At 40.1% G+C, this 20,248-nt stretch overlaps 1 protein-coding gene across 1 annotated transcript in view; it reads left to right on the forward strand.

Annotated features, from left to right (window-relative positions):
* Positions 1-13,120, forward strand: part of KCNK1 (potassium two pore domain channel subfamily K member 1) — a 44,273-nt gene extending 31,153 nt beyond the window's left edge. Inside the window, exons 2-3 of the mRNA XM_038395732.2 lie at positions 9,204-9,599; positions 11,408-13,120. Of these exons, the coding sequence (XP_038251660.1) occupies positions 9,204-9,599; positions 11,408-11,667 (656 nt within the window). The 3' untranslated portion in view covers positions 11,668-13,120. The remainder of the gene's footprint in view (positions 1-9,203; positions 9,600-11,407) is intronic.
* The last annotated feature ends 7,128 nt before the right edge of the window (positions 13,121-20,248 follow it).

A 20,248-nucleotide genomic window follows, 5' to 3' on the forward strand; every position in this document is an offset into this window, starting at 1 on the left:
ACAAAGGCTTACACAAAAACAGTGTAGAAAGAGACTTAGAACATGTAACTGGCCTACAGCATCCCTCAGTGATTCATGCATGGAAGGTGAGTGTCCATGAAGAAAGTAGACGTTACCCTTCACCGTTCCTCCTCATTCTTCTCATCAATCCATGTGTGACGCTGCACTCCATATGTTTTATGGAAATGTGCTAATGAGTGTAAATATAATGTAACTGAAATACGCTTTATGCAAAAGGTCTCTTGTAAGGTATCATTACAAAGCTTATCTACTGAGTGTGTTCATCCTATTTGCATGAATATATCATTCTTGTATCTAAGGCTAAAAATATGAAGTATTACTCTGAAGTCCTATTGTAACTATGCAAAGCATGTGCCATTAATGGTAGCCTGGAATCTTGATGGCTCCCATTAACTAAGACAATTGGTTGTGAATGTCTCTGTTTACGCCCAAACCTTCCTGGGTACGTGCAGGCCAACCCTGAAAGAATGGAGAATGGGCTCTTACAGTGACATGTGATCATGTCACCTGGTACTGGAATCCACCTTAAACCTGGTGCTTTTCTATTTAGATGGAGGATTGGGGACCCAGAGAGACAAGATTCCCATCTTGTGCCGAAGCTATAAAAGGGGGTAGAACAGAACAAAGGGGGCTGTCAGTCATGAGAAATCCCTGAGGTACCGCCTGAGCTGGAACTAACAAGAACTGTATCAGGGGAAAGGATTGGGCCCAGACTAGAAAGAAGTCTAGTCCATGAAAGAAGCTTATTGGAATATCTCTGAGGGCGAGATTTACCTGTATTCAGTTTCTTAATGTAGTAGGCTTAGACTTGCGTGTTTTGTTTTATTTTACTTGGTAATTTACTTTGTTCTGTCTGTTATTACTTGAAACCACTTAACTCCTACTTTTTATACTTAATAAAATCACTTTTGTTTGTTAGTAAATCCAGAGTAAGTGATTAATTCCTGGGGGAGCAAACAGCTGTGCATATCTCTCTGTCAATATATGAGTTTACTCTGTATAAAGCTTATACAGGGTAAAACAGATATATTTGGGGTTTGGATACCACTGGGAACTGGGTGTCTGGGTGCTGAAGATAGGAGTACTTGCTGAGCAGTCTTTGGTCAAAGTCTGGGCTTTGGGGGCATGGTTCAGACCCAGGGTCTGTGTTGCAGCAAGCTTGTATGTCTGGCTGAACAAGACAGGGTTCTGGAGTCCCAAGCTGCCAGGGAAGACTGGCTCAGAGGTAGTTTCAGCACATCAGGTGACAGTCCCAAGGGGATCTCTCTGACTGAACCTGTCACACCACGGATGCAAGCTCTTGAGCTTGGGCCAGAAAAGGATGGATCGGGAAAAGTAGCACTTTCCACAGCATCATGCGGGGATTTCTGCCTGGAAATTCAGGCTGGAGATAATCAAGCTCAGAGCTGTATCACCTCTTTCTTCTGGGAGGCCTCTGCCTCTGCTGCTGGAGGAACATACCAGGAATATGGTTCTGGTCTGGTGTACTAGAATTCTTTGATCACTTCAACAAAATAGACAAAGGAGAACCAGAGTTATAATTTTATTTGGACTTTCAGTAAGCCTTTGTCAAAGTCCCTCCAGGAGGCCATAAAGGGAACAGTATACTACTGTTCTGGATTAGAAACAATCTCAGGGATTGAAAACCAGGATTAATTGGTCAACTTCATGGTTTCCTCAAAGATCTGTGCTAGGAGAGTATTTAAAATATTTCTAAATGAACTAAAGAAGGGACTGAACAATGAGGTAGCAAAAGCTACAGATACACAAAACTATTTAGTCCAGACTAGCAATTGGGAAGCATGATAACAGATAACTCAGTGTTGACAAAGTAATGCAATTTGGAAGAAATAATGTGAGCCTCTCGTACATCTTGCTGGGTTCTAAACCGATGCTAGCCATTTGGGAAAAGGAACTGGGCAGCTTGGTGAAAACATCTGTTTAATGGAAATCCAAAAAGCAAACACAATGTATGGCTATAGAAAGATTGGGATAGAAAATAATGAAAATATTCTAATGCTATTTTATAAACCAGTGGCACACCTAAGATTCTCTTCTCAGTGCTAGAATATAGGAAAATAGAAGAGGTACAGAGACAGATGAGGAAAATAACTAGAAGGGATCAATAATAGGGAACATGAGAGGCATATAAAATGAGCTGTACAGAGAAGGTAGAATCAGTAACTCCTGTTTACTTGCATGATACAAGAACAAGGGAACAATTTAATGTAATTGAACGGCAATAAATGTAAACCAATAAAAGGAAATATTTTATCCAACACATAATTAACGTGTGTAATTGCCACAAGGTATCCAAGGTCAAGGGCTTAAAAGAATATCCATTTCTATGGACAATGAGAATATGCACAGTTCATAGAATATCAGGGTTAGACAGGACCTCAGGAGATCATCTAGTCCAACCCCCTGCTCAAAGCAGGGCCAATCCCCAATTTTTGCCCTAGATCCCAAACGGCACCCCCAAGGATTGAACTCACAACCCTGGGTTTAGCAGGCCAATGCTGAAACCACTGAGCTATCCCTCACCTCCATTGTATAAGATAAAAATGTGCATACTATGTCTTTTAGGTTATAAAAGTAGCCATTAAATGACTATTAGGAAAAACATTCCCTATGGGCTGGCTGTTGAATAACTTCCGTTATGGGCAGGGGGTGCCCCTTCCTCTGAAGCATCTAATATTGATCTCTGCCGTGACAGGGTGCTGAGCTAGATGGACCATTGGTCTCATCCAGTCTGGCAATCCCTCTGTGTTTTGCAGTGATTTCTTTTCTCCCTGTGAATCTTCTGGTAGAAGTGGGTGACATTTACACTGTTTCATATCTTTATAATCGATAATTCAGTTACCAAATATGTTACCTGGACCATTTTAACTCAAGTCCCCATCAAATCAATTCTGTCCCAGTCCTCTCCCTATACTGATTAAAGTAATTCAATAATTTTAATAATGGGGATACAATTCCCCTTAATTTGAGCCTTTTTCTCTCATAAGGAAAAGCATGTCTTAGGACTACTCTTGTGATATATGTAAACATGATTGCTTCAGCTGAATAATGGAAACTGACACATTATTATATAGTTATACAGAGCCAGATGTGTGTACCAATCTTAGAAAATCCTTGCCCTGAAGAGGTTACAGAGTGAAGAGGCAACAAATAGATGAAGGATGGGAATGAGATGCAACAGAAAGCAAGTGACTGAATAGGACATTTAGCTTATCTTTTTAGTTCCCTGATTTTCTCTGAAATGTAAGACTATCCTCTATTGTGTTAATACTTGTTACAATGAAAGACCAAGATTTATTGGCATGACAAAAATAATGTAACTGTTACTCAGTATTAAAGTGGCCTTCATGCACTTTATCTTAATTCACTTTAGAAGTGAATTAATTCTGTGTAAGGGTGCTCAAAAAGGTATTAAATGCAGTTTAACTAATATACTGACTTCAGTGATCTTTGGATCAGGCCCTAACATTTGGAAAAGGCAAGAAAACTTTGGAAACCACTAACTGGATGGTCAGTGTATACAAAGTAGTTAGTAGTAATTTTCCAGTTGTTTTTAATATGAAGTTAGATTTAGGCAGAAAATGCCGTAGAGCCAACTCAGTAAAATATGAACATTTCCGTGTACCAGTTAGAGGTATTAACAGTTTAATGTGTTTAAAAATCTCAGAGTAGCAGCCGTGTTAGTCTGTATTCGCAAAAAGAAAAGGAGGACTTTGTGGCACCTTAAGAGACTAACAAATTTATTTGAGCATAAGCTTTCGTGAGTTACAGCTCACTTCATCGGATGCATTCAGTGGAAAATACAGTGGGGAGATTTATATACATAGAGAACATGAAACAATGGGTGTTACCATACACACTGTAAGGAGAGCAATCACTTAAGGTGAGCTATTACCAGCAGGAGTGCGGGTGGCGGGGAACCTTTAGTGATAATCAAGGTGGGCCATTTCTAGCAAGAAAGTCTGAGGAAAATCGGGGGATAAGGAGGGAGATAGTTTTACTTTGTGTAATGACCTATCCACTCCCAGTCTCTATTTAAGCCTAAATTAATTGTATCCAGTTTGCAAATTAATTCTAATTCAGCAGTCTCTTGTTGGAGTCTGTTTTTGAAGTTTTTTTGTTGAAGTACTGCCACTTTTAGGTCTGTAATTGAGTAACTAGAGAGATTGAAGTGTTCTCCGACTGGCTTTTGAATGTTATAATTCTTGATGTCTGATTTTGTGTCCATTCATTCTTTTACGTAGAGACTGTCCAGTTTGACCAATGTACATGGCAGAGGGGCATTGCTGGCACATGATGGCATATATCACATTGGTAGATGTGCAGGTGAACGAACCTCTGATAGTGTGGCTGATGTGATGAGGCCTTATGATGGTGTCCCCTGAATAGATATGTGGACACAGTTGGCAACGGGCTTCGTTGCAAGGATAGGTTCCTGGATTAGTGGTTCTGTTGTGTGGTGTGTGGTTGCTGGTGAGTATTTACTTCACGTTGGGGGGCTGTCTGTAAGCAAGGACTGGCCTGTCTCCCAAGATCTGTGAGAGCAATGGGTCATCCTTCAGGATAGGTTGTAGATCCTTGATGATGCATTGGAGAAATTTTAGTTGGGGGCTGAAGGTGATGGCTAGTGGCATTCTGTTATTTTCTTTGTTGGGCCTGTCCTGGAGTAGGTGACTTCTGGGTACTCCTCTGGCTCTGTCAATCTGTTTCTTCACTTCAGCAGGTGGATATTGTAGTTGTAAGAATGCTTGATAGAGATCTTGTAGGTGTTTGTCTCTGTCTGAGAGGTTGGAGCAAATGTGGTGATATCGTAGAGCTTGGCTGTAGACAATAGATTGTGTGGTATGATCTGGATGAAAGCTGGAGGCATGTAGGTAGGAATAGCGATCAGTAGGTTTCTGGTATAGGGTGGTGTTTATGTGACCATTGCTTATTAGCACCATAGTGTCCAGGAAGTGGATCTCTTGTGTGGACTGGTCTAGGCTCAGGTTGATGGTGGGATGGAAATTGTTGAAATCATGGTGGAATTCCTCAAGGGCGTCTTTTCCATGGGTCCAGATGATGAAGATGTCATCAATGTAGCGCAAGTAGAGTAGCGGCATTAGGGGACGAGAGCTGAGGAAGCGTTGTTTTAAGTCAGCCATAAAAATGTTGGCATACTGTGGGACCATGCAGGTACCCACAGCAGTGCCGCTGATTTGAAGGTAAACATTGTCCACAAATCTGAAATAGTTATGGGTGAGGACAAAGTCACAAAGTTCAGCCACCAGGTTTGCCATAACATTATCAGGGATACTGTTCCTGACGGCTTGTAGTCCATCTTTGTGTGGAATGTTGGTGTAGAGGGCTTCTACATCCATAGTGGCCAGGATGGTGTTTTCAGGAAGATCATCGATGGATTGTAGTTTCCTCAGGAAGTCAGTGGTGTCTCAAAGATAGCTGGGAGTGCTGGGAGTGTAGGGCCTGAGGAGGGAGTCTACATAGCCAGACAATCCTGCTGTCAGGGTGCCAGTGCCTGAGATGATGGGGTGTCCAGGATTTCCAGGTTTATGGATCTTGGGTAGCAGATAGAATACCCCAGGTCGGTATTCCAGGGGTGTGTCTGTGGAGATTTGTTCTTGTGCTTTTTCAGGGAGTTTCTTGAGCAAATGCTGTAGTTTCTTTTGGTAACCCTCAGTGGGATCAGAGGGTAATGGCTTGTAGAAAGTGATGTTGGAGAGCTGCCTAGTGGCCTCTTGTTCATATTCCGACCTATTCATGATGATGACAGCACCTCCTTTGTCAGCCTTTTTGATTATGTCAGAGTTGTTTCTGAGGCTGTGGATGGCATTGTGTTCTGCACAGCTGAGGTTATGGGGCAAGTGATGCTGCTTTTCCACAATTTCAGCCCGTGCACATCGGCGGAAGCACTCTATGTAGAAGTCCAGTCTGTTGTTTTGACCTTCAGGAGGTGTCCACCCAGAGTCCTTCTTTTTGTAGTGTTGGTAGGAAGCTGTCTGTAGGTTAGTATCTTGTTCAGAGGTGTGTTGGAAATATTCCTTGAGTCGGAGGCGTCGAAAATAGGATTCTAGGTCACCACAGAACTGTATCAAGTTCGTGGGGGTGGAGGGGCAGAAGAAGAGGCCCCGATATAGGACAGATTCTTCTGCTGGGCTAAGAGTATAGTTGGATAGATTAACAATATTGCTGGGTGGGTTAAGGGAACCATGTTGTGGCATGTAGTAGTTTAGATAGTTTAGTGTCCTTTTTCTTTTGTAGAGAAGCAAAGTGTGTGTTGTAAATGGCTTGTCTAGTTTTTGTAAAGTCCAGCCACGAGGAAGTTTGTGTGGAAGGTTGTTTTTTTATGAGAGGATCCAGTTTTGAGAACTCATTCTTAATCTTTCCCTGTTTGCTGTAGAAGATGTTGATCAGGTAGTTCTGTAGTTTCTTTGAGAGCGTGTGGCACACACATTTGGGGACAATGTATACCTTCAAATCAGCGGCACTGCTATGGGTACCCGCATGGCCCCATTTGCCAACATTTTTATGGCTGACTTAGAACAACGCTTAGAACAGAGCTGTAGCTCACGAAAGCTTATGCTCAAATAAATTTGTTAGTCTCTAAGGTGCCACAAGTACTCCTTTTCTTTTTAAAAATCTTTGAGGCTTGTAATGGATTTCAGTAGTACTATAAACATAAACAAAAAAAGTGCCCTGCAGCATGATTTTTTTTCTGGAGTTCAAGTGACTGAACTTGGATCAATTATTCATCATGTCATTAAAATTCATGTAGGACTGAAGACTACTATTTGGTTCATTAAGTTATATAATGCAGAGAAATTACACCATGTAGGGTTTCTTTGTGCATGTTGTAATGGTGAGGAGATGCAAATTTTATAATTTGTTGTCCGTTATCTAAGTGTTTATATGTATCTTGGATTAAAATATTGCTTCCTCTAAGACATTTAGTACCAATTTTTAGACCACCGGAAAACTTTCAAGAGGGTTTTTTTTTTATGTCTGACTTGTAAGATGAATAAGATTGGAAGTATGGGATTCAAGTGACTCTTCATGAACTAGCAGATTTTTAGCTGTAAATGGCTAGGACTTGTCTGAACTTTTGTAGCCTTTTATTTTATTTAAAGTGAATTTTTGTAATGTGGTATTACACCACCCTGCGTTAGGCTCTGGTGGCTACAGTTTCATTCTCTACAGAGTGAAAGTCACCTCTGCTACTTGTTTCAGATTTAGAGGATCTAGGAACATACAAAGACCAAAAACAGTGACCACACATACAGTTAGAAGTACAAGGTCTAGTCTGTTTTACAAGTTTTATTAAAGTTACAGTTAAGGTTATGATTACCCATACATATAGAAATCCTACAAAAAACCATGCACGTGTTACAAATATAGTCATAATCACATCCTTAATGATATTCTTGAGGTCTGATGGATGCCTTGCCAATTGATCATCAGTAGAGGGATGGTTCCTGCTGGAGTTTTTCCATAGGGAACTCACTTTACCCAATCTGGGAGCCCCCTCTTTTATAATGTGATTCTGACTATACCCTGCACATGTGCATGAAAGTGTCAACCCTCTTTTCCCATATTTGTATTGTGTCCCCCAAGAATATTGGGATACCCCATTTTTCATAGCTTGTGTGTAGATCCTTTTGTTCTCATTAGCATTTACGCACATAGTGCACCCTGCAGTTAGAACACGTATTAGAAAAATGTGACTACCAGGTATCTTGTCATCAAAAATTAATCTTAGTTAATTTTTTGTAATACCACACACTGGTATATCTTTTCTCGTAATTTTGTGGCAAAGGGTCATTCTTTGGTCACTCACTTATGTCAAGCATTTCTTAATCTTATAGCCTAGTATGGCTAAACTCATACAGGCCTCAGCTTGTAGGCCTGGCTTTTCTGCCCTACTTAGATACCTAATGCACACTTATCATGTCTAAATACTGATTCATCTTCTACTTCTATAATACTACTATTTAGCATACAGTGATTGTATACGATGTGATATATTAGTTAATCCTAACGTCACACAATAAATGAATGATAAAATGAACCAACTGGCTACAACTTGCTTGGAGTTATATTACTACATGTCTTTCTATTGGTGTGATTAACCTCCGTGAGATTGCAGGAGACTTCCCCTACCCCACTACAATAATTATAAAAATATTAATTTTATCAGCTGACAAATAGAAGAAAACATTTATGGTTTAGTGGATTTATTGTACTTGTGGTTTACTTTTAAAACCAAACAGTCTGGCATGGTGCACTTTCTGGCCTGGGACTAGCATAATTGCATACATTGGCATCAGCAGCCCGTACAGCACTGTATAAATTCCTACATTCTAAATTAGACAGATTACTGTTGACACTTACAATACACCAATGACCTGGTGAAGGTCTAGCCTTCAAGCTATTATTTTTGCTGTGGAGGTTTATTTTGTTTTTAAATATTCTTAGGGGATTATCATTGAAACAACCTATGGAAAAATGCAATGTGAAGTACTAATTACAATAATACTTTGCATTTTTTTAACACCTTCCTTCTAAAGATCTAAAAGTATTTTACAATCAGTTAAGCCCAACAATACCCTTGTAAGGTAAGTATTATCCCCTTTTGACAGATCAGTAAATTGAAGCAAAGAAAGGTTAAAGCCCAGATCCTCAAAGGTATTTAGCCACTTTTATTAAAATCAATGGCAAAGTGCCTAAATATCTTTTCAGGATCTGTGTCCAGGTCACTTGCCGAGGGTCAAACAGTAAGTCGGTAGGAGAATCAGAAATAGAACCCAGATGTCTTGATCTCTGATCTCATGCTCTGAATACTAGACAACACACCCTTTCTCCAAAATATACATTGTTATAATGACATGCATAGTTTTGAAAAATGTTTTCCTTATGCTTTGTACTTTATATGTAGCTGTTAACCCCCAATAGTCTGGTTGTACCAAGAGTTTAAATGTACTACTATCCAGGATAATTTTAAAGTATAGCAGAGTTCAAAGTTTTGTGAAAGGTTCTTTGTGTAACATAATACTACACAGTCACAGATGCAGCAACTGAGTTTCCCACTGGTGGTATGTGCCTGTTCCAATTTATTTTCCACATTTCATATACACCCTTCCTCTGTTTTTGTTTTTTCCCTCCCCCAGGTTACGGTCACACTGTGCCTTTGTCGGATGGAGGAAAGGCCTTCTGTATTATATACTCTGTCATCGGAATCCCCTTTACGCTGCTTTTCCTGACAGCTGTGGTGCAGCGTATCATAGTCTATGTCACCAGACGGCCTGTACTATATTTCCACATTCACTGGGGCTTCTCCAAGCAGATTGTTGCCATCATCCACGCAGTGATTCTTGGGTTTGTTACCGCCTCATGCTTTTTCTTTATCCCGGCAGCAGTATTTTCTGTTGTGGAAGATGACTGGAACTTTTTGGAATCTTTTTACTTTTGTTTCATTTCCCTGAGCACCATTGGTCTTGGAGACTATGTTCCAGGAGAAGGTTACAATCAAAAATTCAGAGAGCTGTATAAGATAGGGATTACGTGTAAGTACCAAACTAACCATTAAATAATAGTCATTTAGCCAATGGGATTTCTACGTATTAGGTGCCTCTTTCTCCCCCTCCATATTCTTTGGTTACCTTACCTATTCATCTAGGCTTTGTGCCCCCTTATGAGTTGTTAACCGTGATTTATGGGTTCTTCCTCACTCTCCCAGCCCCCTTTAAAAGCACTAATCTGAATAGGGAGTTTTTTAAATGAAGATTTGTTTGACAAGGTATTAAAGTTTTTAGCTATCTGGGCTGGAGGGTTTTCTTCCTCTTCTGTGTGTGTGTTTCTTTTTTTTTAATTTTTGAGTGTGTTTTAATATAAACTGAAATAATGTCTTGCCAGACAGTGATTGATACACCAACCTGCATCCCCAATACAAAAACCCCAAGTGCAAATTGGCATTAATGCTGTGGCAGTCAAATAAGTGATAAGGAGCAAGATAATTAGTTAGAACTAGAACTGGTTGAAATTTTCCAAACTTCAATTTAAAAAAACCAGACACTTTCTTTGAAATTTCAAATGAAAACCAAAAAAGGGACAATGTTCATGAAAATTACATCTAGTTTTTTGACCAGCTCCATTTATAACATCCTGTAAAAAGCTGTGCAGACCTCCCAAAAGCTCCCATGAGTCCTAGTCAAAAATTTTCCAGCAGAAAATGCTGATTCATCAAAATTGAAACATGGAACATGTTGATTTTGAAGAAATTTCATTTTGGAGGGAAAAAATCAGCATTTAATTTTATATTTTATAATACTACATTCCTTGGAGTCCTGTTCAGGAAATTGGGTGTGTCTGTGTTTGGAGAGGAAAATAAAGAACATTACGGATTGTTAGCCCTAGGAGGCCTGATTTTTCGGAAGAGCTCCAATGCAAGTCTATGGTCCACCACAGAACATGATGGTTTTCCCTTACAAAAACAAAATCTCAAATGTGTTCAACATGTAACAAAAGTCAATGGTAGTGTTTATGTAAGTAACACCAGCAGGATTTTGCCTAATTAGTATAATTTATGTAATATGTATACTTCTTCATGGGTTTGCTATGTAGTTCTTGGGGGGGAATAGAAACGTTTGTTTTTCAAAGTGACAGCAGTGATTGTACACATTTACGTGAAATAGACTTTTTCTTTGACTATTTTGCATACATTTTTAGGCTTTTGCACTTGTTTTATGGTACAGGTTTTCTTCATACATTTTTAAATTATAAGTATATACGTAAGGAAAAGATACTTTCATGTTATATTGTTTAACAGTTCTGTATTATTGAACAGATGTAATAGCCAAATAACTGTATTGAACTTCATAAAACTTCTACTTCTATTAACAATGTGCAATAGTAATAATGAAAACAAACTTTGAAGAATGCACACTTCATGAAATTATATATGGGATACATTATTATTATTGAAGTTATAACATTGCATGTCATTGCCTACTTTCCGATATAGAACACAATGAACTAAAACAATTAGCAAATTATTTCACATTATAGCATTTTCTGTGATTGTCTTAAAAAAAATACAAAGGGCTACATGCTTATCTGGTGCAAATTAGTTTTCTTCTGTTCCCCAAAATTCTATGCCTAGGACAGAAGGGAGGGAAAAAATAATAGTTCAGGAATCATAGGTGGGAAAAACTTCACGTTAGAGCTTTATGACATCAGCTTTCCCTGATAATGCTTCAGGTATTGTGTTTTTCTCTGAGCAAGCTCAAAAGCGTGTTGCGTTTTACCAATAGAAGTGGGCTCAGTAAAAGATATTACCTCACAAACCTTGTTTCTCTCTTTGTTTCTTGGGCAGGCTACCTGCTGCTGGGCCTCATTGCAATGTTGGTGGTTCTAGAAACTTTCTGTGAACTTCGTGAGCTCAAAAAGTTTAGAAAACTGTTTTATGTGAAGAAGGACAAGGAAGAGGACCAAGTGCATATAGTGGAACATGACCAGCTTTCCTTCTCTTCGATTTCGGACCAAGCAGCTTCCATGAAGGAGGATGAAAAAGCAAATGAGCCTTTTGTGACTGTTCAACCTGCAACTTACTATGATGGCTGTATAAACAATTAATACAAGGGCATCCATACCAATATTATAGTGCACTTACATCATTACAGTAAGAAATAGAATGCCTCTTTATTTTTTGTGGGGGGGGGGGGGGAATTTTTAGAGAAGAAAGGAGACTGTGCTTCTTTAATCAGTATTCAACATTTCAGACTCAAATGAATGTTGCTAAAATGGAGTTACACGGGGAGAGTGGGAGGATATGTAGCAGCTGGGAAGTAGTGCTTTATGCACATCCCTGTCCAGTTACCAGCCCTATGGGCAGTATGCAGTAAAAGCTGAGGTGGCCAGCCTCTCCACCATGCTTCTGCAGTGGGATCCTGCCCAATTAAAGTCAGCAGTGATAGATATGCTCCAGTTCAACCACAAGCTGCCGGGCTAGATGCAGGAATCGTTGAGTGAAATTCAACAACCTGTTATGCAGGTAGTCAGACTAAATGATCATAATGGTCTCTTTGGGCCTTAAAATCTGCGCCATGAGAGTTTTACAACTGACTTTAATAGACATAGGATCTGGATCCTGTAGCACAAGTAGCCATATTAAGACTGCCTCCCACATAAGAGCAGTACTAGGGAAAGCCCTCTCCCTTGCAGTGTGTGCATGCCAGATGGGCCATAACTTGGCTGTTAGTGTTCAAAGATGAATATCTTACTGTAATAAAGCAGCAAAATTAAAGTGTCTGGACTTAGCTGACATGAGAAGAATACTTGAAATTAATTACCTAAAAGATACTATATGTGAGTTTAGTTTTAGCTAGTGTTGAGCAGATTTTATACCTTTTTGGGGAAACTTTACTTTATGGTTTAAATCCATTAATCTATATGATTAAAACTTATATTTAAGAAAACAGAGCTAAAGATTTTTTGTTAGGTTGAAGCATACTGTATTTGCATGTTCCCAACAAAGTGGCTATTTTTGTACAGCCTAAGTTAAAACAACTCTATTTATAATGAATGTTTAACTAGTATATGTGTACATATATACATAAATAAATATATTTATATACTGTACATATATTGTAGCCCAGTAGTTTATCTGATTTAGGAATGATATTTTAGGTAGATTTTTTTTTCCCCGCTAGATTTTCTCTTTATAAAAGGAATAACTCAAAATTGAAGCACTAAAAATGTTGACTTTAAGATTTAAAAGTAGTGTACAAGGAACATTTCTACTGTTTTTCAGTGACATTTTTGAAGTTGATTGATTGTCTTCAGTACTTGAAAACACACAATTTCTGTCAAGTTGAATGTATTACTAAGCTCTGAAGAACATGACATGCATAGAAACTAAGTGATATGCCGTGTGTGCACAAATTGCGAAGTACAGACACTTGGTACTAAAACACAGAATTAAATATAGAAGAAACAAGCTGAACAGTCTACTGTGGTATATGTGAATATACAATATTTTAAACGTAAAGTTAAATAAAAAAAGTTTGTGGCTTCTGGCTGCCTGTACTTAATAGTGCTTAATGTTTTCTTTAAGAACTTATGTACTGTACATAGATGACATATATGAAAAAAAATGCTTGCATAAGGCTAGATTGTGCCACCCTAATCCTGGCGAACAACTTCAATGGGGCCATTCATTTTGAATATGCTTGCCAACATGAATAATGAATGTACAGTCTAGTCCTCTACTGATTATTTCTATAGAATAACATTTAGTATTTGAAACAAAAATAAACACACTTTAGAATGATAACAAATAAAACACAGTAATGACATTTATTTTAGAATTTCAAAATAACTGATCTGTTAATTAGGGTTAATGCAAAAATGGTCACATCCAATTATTATTTGTGTCTATAGAAATGTTCTAGTTCCTACAAGTGTCAAATAGTCATGTGAAACCAAAGGTAAATTAATGAATGAGGCTAACATGGTTAAGATGGGCTCTGGATTAGAAAAGGAAAAGATTCCTTTGCATCAAGGCCTCATGTATAAATTGGAAATATGTTATTGAAGCTACTCAGAAGTCAGGCTGGCAGATACAAATTGAAATAGAGAGGAAGGGTCTGCAAACATAAAATGAATGATCTGCTAGGAGTGTAGAAGTCCTAAGAAGAGGAGTCGGAAGAATTAAACGCTTTATTTTTTATAGAGAAGAGAATAAGGTCCCATGGCTTCAGTCTTGCACCTACTGCAAACCTCCCCCTGACTTCAGCTTGTACAGGCATATGTCCCATTTACAATTAGAAAAGCATTACTACTGTGCAGACGGGCCATATTCTTTATCTTTCCCTTGTTTGTCTTGCACTTGTAAATGGGAATTGTTTGTTTGTCTCTAGGAACAACATTGTCAGGCTATTCTGTAACTATTTTTATTAGGAGAAGTCTTGAGCAAAGTGATTAGTCTTAGAGTGAGCCCTAAATGTACCAGGACTGTGGCTTTTTCTGATCTCTAGTGTAGGGGAGTTCCTCAGTCAAAATTCATTCTGCTGCAACCCTTCTGTCCCATTCCCCAAGAATTTCTCACTGGAGACTCAGTGGCAGCTTGTCTGCTGAGCACAGTTGTTGCAGAGAGAGACTCAAGTTCTGGGATAGCTAAGCTATAACCCACTGAAGGCATAAAGATTAGAACTGGGACCTTAACATCTAGCTAGCTAGACATTAATATCCAAGCCATTGCTGTAGTATCTGATAGGGCTAGAGAGCCAGTGCACCCGTGTAATGTGCTCTTATCTATGTCACACATAAGCAGCAGGCTGATGCACATAGAATCACACAGAGATTCTATATACTCACTACACTTTCAAGTTAATCCTAGGTACAGTTCTTGCCCCCATATGCCAAAGGCATGGATTACTGTGGCTAGGTGGGATACCCAAATGAGAGAGGTCCCCAGGCCACCTGGAGGTGAGGAAAATGATTTAGTCACTGCTGTTACCTGGCTATTTGGGAGCAGTCTGGACACCACTTTTCACATGTTGCCTCTATATAAATCCATGGTACGCCCACATCTTGAATACTGTGTACAGATGTGGTCGTCCCATCTCAAAAAAGATATATTGGAATTGGAAAAGGTTCAAAAAAAGGCAAGAAAAATTATTATGGGTATGGAATGGCTTCCATATGAAGAGAGATTAATAGGATTGGGGCATTTCAGCTTGGAAAAAAGACAGCTAAGGGGAGAAATGATTGAGGTCTATAAAATCATGACTGGGGTAAAGAAAGTAGATAAGGAAGCGTTGTGAACTACTACTCATGACAGAAGAACTAGGGATCACCAAATGAAATTAATAGGCAGCAGGTTTAAAACAAATAAAAGGAAGTATTTCTTCACACAACACACACTCAACCTGTGGAACTCCTTGACAGAGGATGTTGTGAAGGCCAAGACCAAAACAGGGTTTAAAAAAGAACTCGATAAATTCATGGAGGATAGGTCCATCAATGGCTATTAGCCAGGAGGGGCAGGAATGGTGTCCGTAGCTTCTGTTTGCCAGAAGCTGGGAATGAACGACAGGGGATGGATCATTTGATGATTACCTGTTCTGTTCATTCCCACTGGGGCACCTGGCACTGGCCACTGTCGGAAGATAGGATACTGGGTTAGATGGACCTTTGGTCTGACCCAGTAGGGTCATTCTTATGCACTGAAAGCTCACTACTCCATATGATTATCTTTAACAATACTCATATTTTGATAATGAAGGCTTTGTTGTACTTATAAAGCCATCCATTAGAAATGTTAGGCACCCAGTCCCTAAATGAGCAACACACAAATGCTTGCCACACTGAAGTCAACAGTAAAATTCCCACTGATTTCACTAGGGCAAAGATTTGACCCTTAGTTCTAGATTCTGTTCTGTGTTAAATTGGAAGTAACTCAAATGATGTTAATGGTATTACTTGAAAGCTACATTGTTGTAAAAAGAGTTTGGTTCTCACTCCATACAAAAAGAAAAGGAGTACTTGTGGCACTTTAGAGACTAACAAATTTATTAGAGCATAAGCTTTCGTGAGCTACAGCTCACTTCATCGGATGCATTTGGTGGAAAAAAAAGAGGGGAGATTGATATACACACACAGAGAACATGAAACAATGGGTTTATCATACACACTGTAAGGAGAGTGATCACTTAAGATAAGCCATCACCAGCAGCAGGGGGGGAAAGGAGGAAAACCTTTCATGGTGACAAGCAAGGTAGGCTATTTCCAGCAGTTAACAAGAATATCTGAGGAACAGTGGGGGGTTGGGTGGGGGGGAGAAATGACATGGGGAAATAGTTTTACTTTGTGTAATGACTCATCCATTCCCAGTCTCTATTCAAGCCTAAGTTAATTGTATCCAGTTTGCAAATTAATTCCAATTCAGCAGTCTCTCGTTGGAGTCTGTTTTTGAAGCTTTTTTGTTGAAGGATAGCCACTCTTAGGTCTGTGATCGAGTGACCAGAGAGATTGAAGTGTTCTCCAACTGGTTTTTGAATGTTATAATTCTTGACGTCTGATTTGTGTCCATTCATTCTTTTACGTAGAGACTGTCCAGTTTGGCCAATGTACATGGCAGAGGGGCATTGCTGGCACATGATGGCATATATCACATTGGTAGATGTGCAGGAGAACGAACCTCTGATAGTGTGGCTGATGTGATTAGACCCTATGATGGTGTCCCCTGAATAGATATGTGGACACAGTTGGCAACGGGCTTTGTTGCAAGGATAGGTTCCTGGGTTGGTGGTTCTGTTGTGTGGTGTGTGGTTGCTGGTGAGTATTTGCTTCAGATTGGGGGGCTGTCTGTAAGCAAGGACTGGCCTGTCTCCCAAGATCTGCGAGAGTGATGGGTCGTCCTTCAGGATAGGTTGTAGATCCTTGATGATGCGTTGGAGAGGTTTTAGTTGGGGGCTGAAGGTGATGGCTAGTGGCGTTCTGTTATTTTCTTTGTTGGGCCTGTCCTATAGTAGGTGACATCTGGGTACTCTTCTGGCTCTGTCAATCTGTTTCTTCACTTCAGCAGGTGGATATTGTAGTTGTAGGAATGCATGATAGAGATCTTGTAGGTGTTTGTCTCTGTCTGAGGGGTTGGAGCAAATGCGGTTATATCGTAGAGCTTGGCTATAGACAATGGATTGTGTGGTATGATCTGGATGAAAGCTAGAGGCGTGTAGGTAGGAATAGCGGTCAGTAGGTTTCCGATATAGGGTGGTGTTTATGTGACCATTGCTTATTAGCACTGTAGTGTACAGGAAATGGATCTCTTGTGTGGACTGGTCCAGGCTCAGGTTGATGGTGGGATGGAAATTGTTGAAATCATGGTGGAATTCCTCAAGGGCTTCTTTTCCATGGGTCCAGATGATGAAGATGTCATCAATGTAGTGCAAGTAGAGTAGGGGCATTAGGGGACGAGAGCTGAGGAAGCGTTGTTCTAAGTCAGCCATAAAAATGTTGGCATACTGTAGGGCCATGCGGGTACCCATCGCACTGCCGCTGATTTGAAGGTATATATTGTCCCCAAATGTGAAATAGTTATGGGTGAGGACAAAGTCACAAAGTTCAGCCACCAGGTTAGCCGTGACAGTATCGGGGATACTGTTCCTGACGGCTTGTAGTCTATCTTTGTGTGGAATGTTGGTGTAGAGGGCTTCTACATCCATAGTGGCTAGGATGGTGTTTTAGGAAGATCACCAATGGACTGTAGTTTCCTCAGGAAGTCAGTGGTGTCTCGAAGATACCTGGGAGTGCTGGTAACATAGGGCCTGAGGAGGGAGTCTACATAGCCAGACAATCCTGCTGTCAGGGTGCCAATGCCTGAGATGATGGGGCATCCAGGATTTCCAGGTTTATGGATCTTGGGTAGAAGATAGAATACCCCAGGTCGGGTTTTCTAGGGGTGTGTCTGTGTTGATTTGTTCTTGTGCTTTTTCAGGGAGTTTCTTGAGCAAATGCTGTAGTTTCTTTTGGTAACTCTTAGTGGGATCAGAGGGTAATGGCTTGTAGAAAGTGGTGTTGGAGAGCTGCCTAGTAGCTTCTTGTTCATACTCCGACCTATTCATGATGACGACAGCACCTCCTTTGTCAGCCTTTTTGATTATGATGTCAGAGTTGTTTCTGAAGCTGTGGATGGCATTATGTTCTGCATGGCTGAAGTTATGGGGCAAGCGATGCTGCTTTTCCACAATTTCAGCTCGTGCACGTCGGCGGAAGCAGTCTATGTAGAAGTCCAGGCTGCTGTTTCGACCTTCAGGAGGAGTCCACCCAGAATCCTTCTTTTTGTAGTGTTGGTAGGAAGGTCTCTGTGGGTTAATATGTTGGTCAGAGGTGTGTTGGAAATATTCCTTGAGTCGGAGACGTCGAAAATAGGATTCTAGGTCACCACAGAACTGTATCAAGTTCGTGGGGGTGGAGGAGCAGAAGGAGAGGCCCCGATATAGGACAGATTCTTCTGCTGGGCTAAGAGTATAGTTGGATAAATTAACAATATTGCTTAATATTGGTGGGTTATGGGAACCACTCTTGTGGCCCCTTGTGGCATGTAGTAGTTTAGATAGCTTAGTGTCCTTTTTCTTTTGTAGAGAAGCAAAGTGTGTGTTGTAAATGGCTTGTCTAGTTTTTGTAAAGTCCAGCCACGAGGAAGTTTGTGTGGAAGGTTGGTTCTTTATGAGAGTATCCAGTTTTGAGAGCTCATTCTTAATCTTTCCCTGTTTGCTGTAGAAGATGTTGATCAGGTGGTTCCGCAGTTTCTCTGAAGTGAAGAAACAGATTGACAGAGCCAGAAGAGTACCCAGAAGTCACCTACTACAGGACAGGCCCAACAAAGAAAATAACCGAACGCCACTAGCCATCACCTTCAGCCCCCAACTAAAACCTCTCCAAGGCATCCTCAAGGATCTACAATCTATCCTGAAGGACGACCCATCACTCTCACAGATCTTGGGAGACAGGCCAGTCCTTGCTTACAGACAGCCCCCCAATCTGAAGCAAATACTCACCAGCAACCACACACCACACAACAGAACCACTAACCCAGGAACCTATCCTTGCAACAAAGCCCGTTGCCAACTCTGTCCACATATCTATTCAGGGGACACCACCATAGGGCCTAATCACATCAGACACACTATCAGAGGCTCGTTCCCCTGTGCATCTACCAATGTGATATATGCCATCATGTGCCAGCAATGCCCCTCTGCCATGTACATTGGCCAAACTGGATAGTCTCTACGTAAAAGAATGAATGGACACAAATCAGACGTCAAGAATTATAACATTCAAAAACCAGTTAGAGAACACTTCAATCTCTCTGGTCACTCGATTGCAGACCTAAGAGCAGCTATCCTTCAACAAAAAAGCTTCAAAAACAGACTCCAACGAGAGACTGCTGAATTGGAATTAATTTGCAAACTGGATACAATTAACTTAGGCTTGAATAGAGACTGGGAATGGATGAGTCATTACACAAAGTAAAACTATTTCCCCATGTCATTTCTCCCCCCCATCCCACCCCCCACTGTTCCTCAGATATTCTTGTTAACTGCTGGAAATAGCCTACCTTGCTTGTCACCATGAAAGGTTTTCCTCCTTTCCCCCCCCTGCTGCTGGTGATGGCTTATCTTAAGTGATCACTCTCCTTACAGTGGGTATGATAAACCCATTGTTTCATGTTCTCTGTGTGTGTATATCAATCTCCCTCTGTTTTTTCCACCAAATGCATCCGATGAAGTGAGCTGTAGCTCACGAAAGCTTATGCTCTAATAAATTTGTTAGTCTCTAAGGTGCCACAAGTACTCCTTTTCTTTTTGCGAATACAGACTAACACGGCTGCTACTCTGAAACTCCATACAAAGTTAACTAGTCATGGTTACTATTGTAATATGCTTTTAACATAATATTCTACTAGATACACATTTTTATCTTCACAGTTTACTAGTTCCATCAAATTTGTTTCACTTGGAAATAGTGATTTCTAATTTCAGTAGGGTCACTTTGACTTGATCTGAAAAATCGCATGCTATTTAATGCAAATTCCACTTGCTGAAGTATGAGTGAGTGCTTTTTATCACTGGGGTCCTTTTTTACCAGGGAAGATTTCTTGATCCAATTATCTTGAAATAGCATTATGTTTCTGCTGATGGTTAGTTCCTTTGTACAATGTTATTTTACTAATCATGATCCAGATACACTGCACACATCATTTAATAGAGAAAGAGAGACTACCGTGCACCATGGAGGTTTTGATTAAATGACAGACTGGATAATGAAGAGGCAGAATATGGATGGGAACATGTGAAAAAGATGACAGTCATCCGACTGAGTGGCACAATGTGAAGGCTTATTATGATGGCGAGCATAAATCAGAATGATAATGAATGTCATGATGATAACATGCTGACATTTTGCAAAGTGTAGCTCGTGGTTTTAGCCTCAACTATTACATGGCTTTATTCCAGTGAGAGAGAAGAAAGTAGCTTGAGGGAGGAGAAAAGATATTGCTAACCCTTACCTGAAATGAAATTCAATGGAACCCTTAGATGGTGATTTTTTTTCCCCATAGAATAACTTCACTATAAAATGAGATTCACTATACCTGGAATTGCCATGTATATGTAGCAAGTCACTGAAAACATTTGGAACAGATTTCAGAGTA

The sequence above is a fragment of the Dermochelys coriacea genome, chromosome 3 (assembly GCF_009764565.3).
Source record: "Dermochelys coriacea isolate rDerCor1 chromosome 3, rDerCor1.pri.v4, whole genome shotgun sequence".
NCBI lineage: Eukaryota > Metazoa > Chordata > Testudines > Dermochelyidae > Dermochelys > Dermochelys coriacea.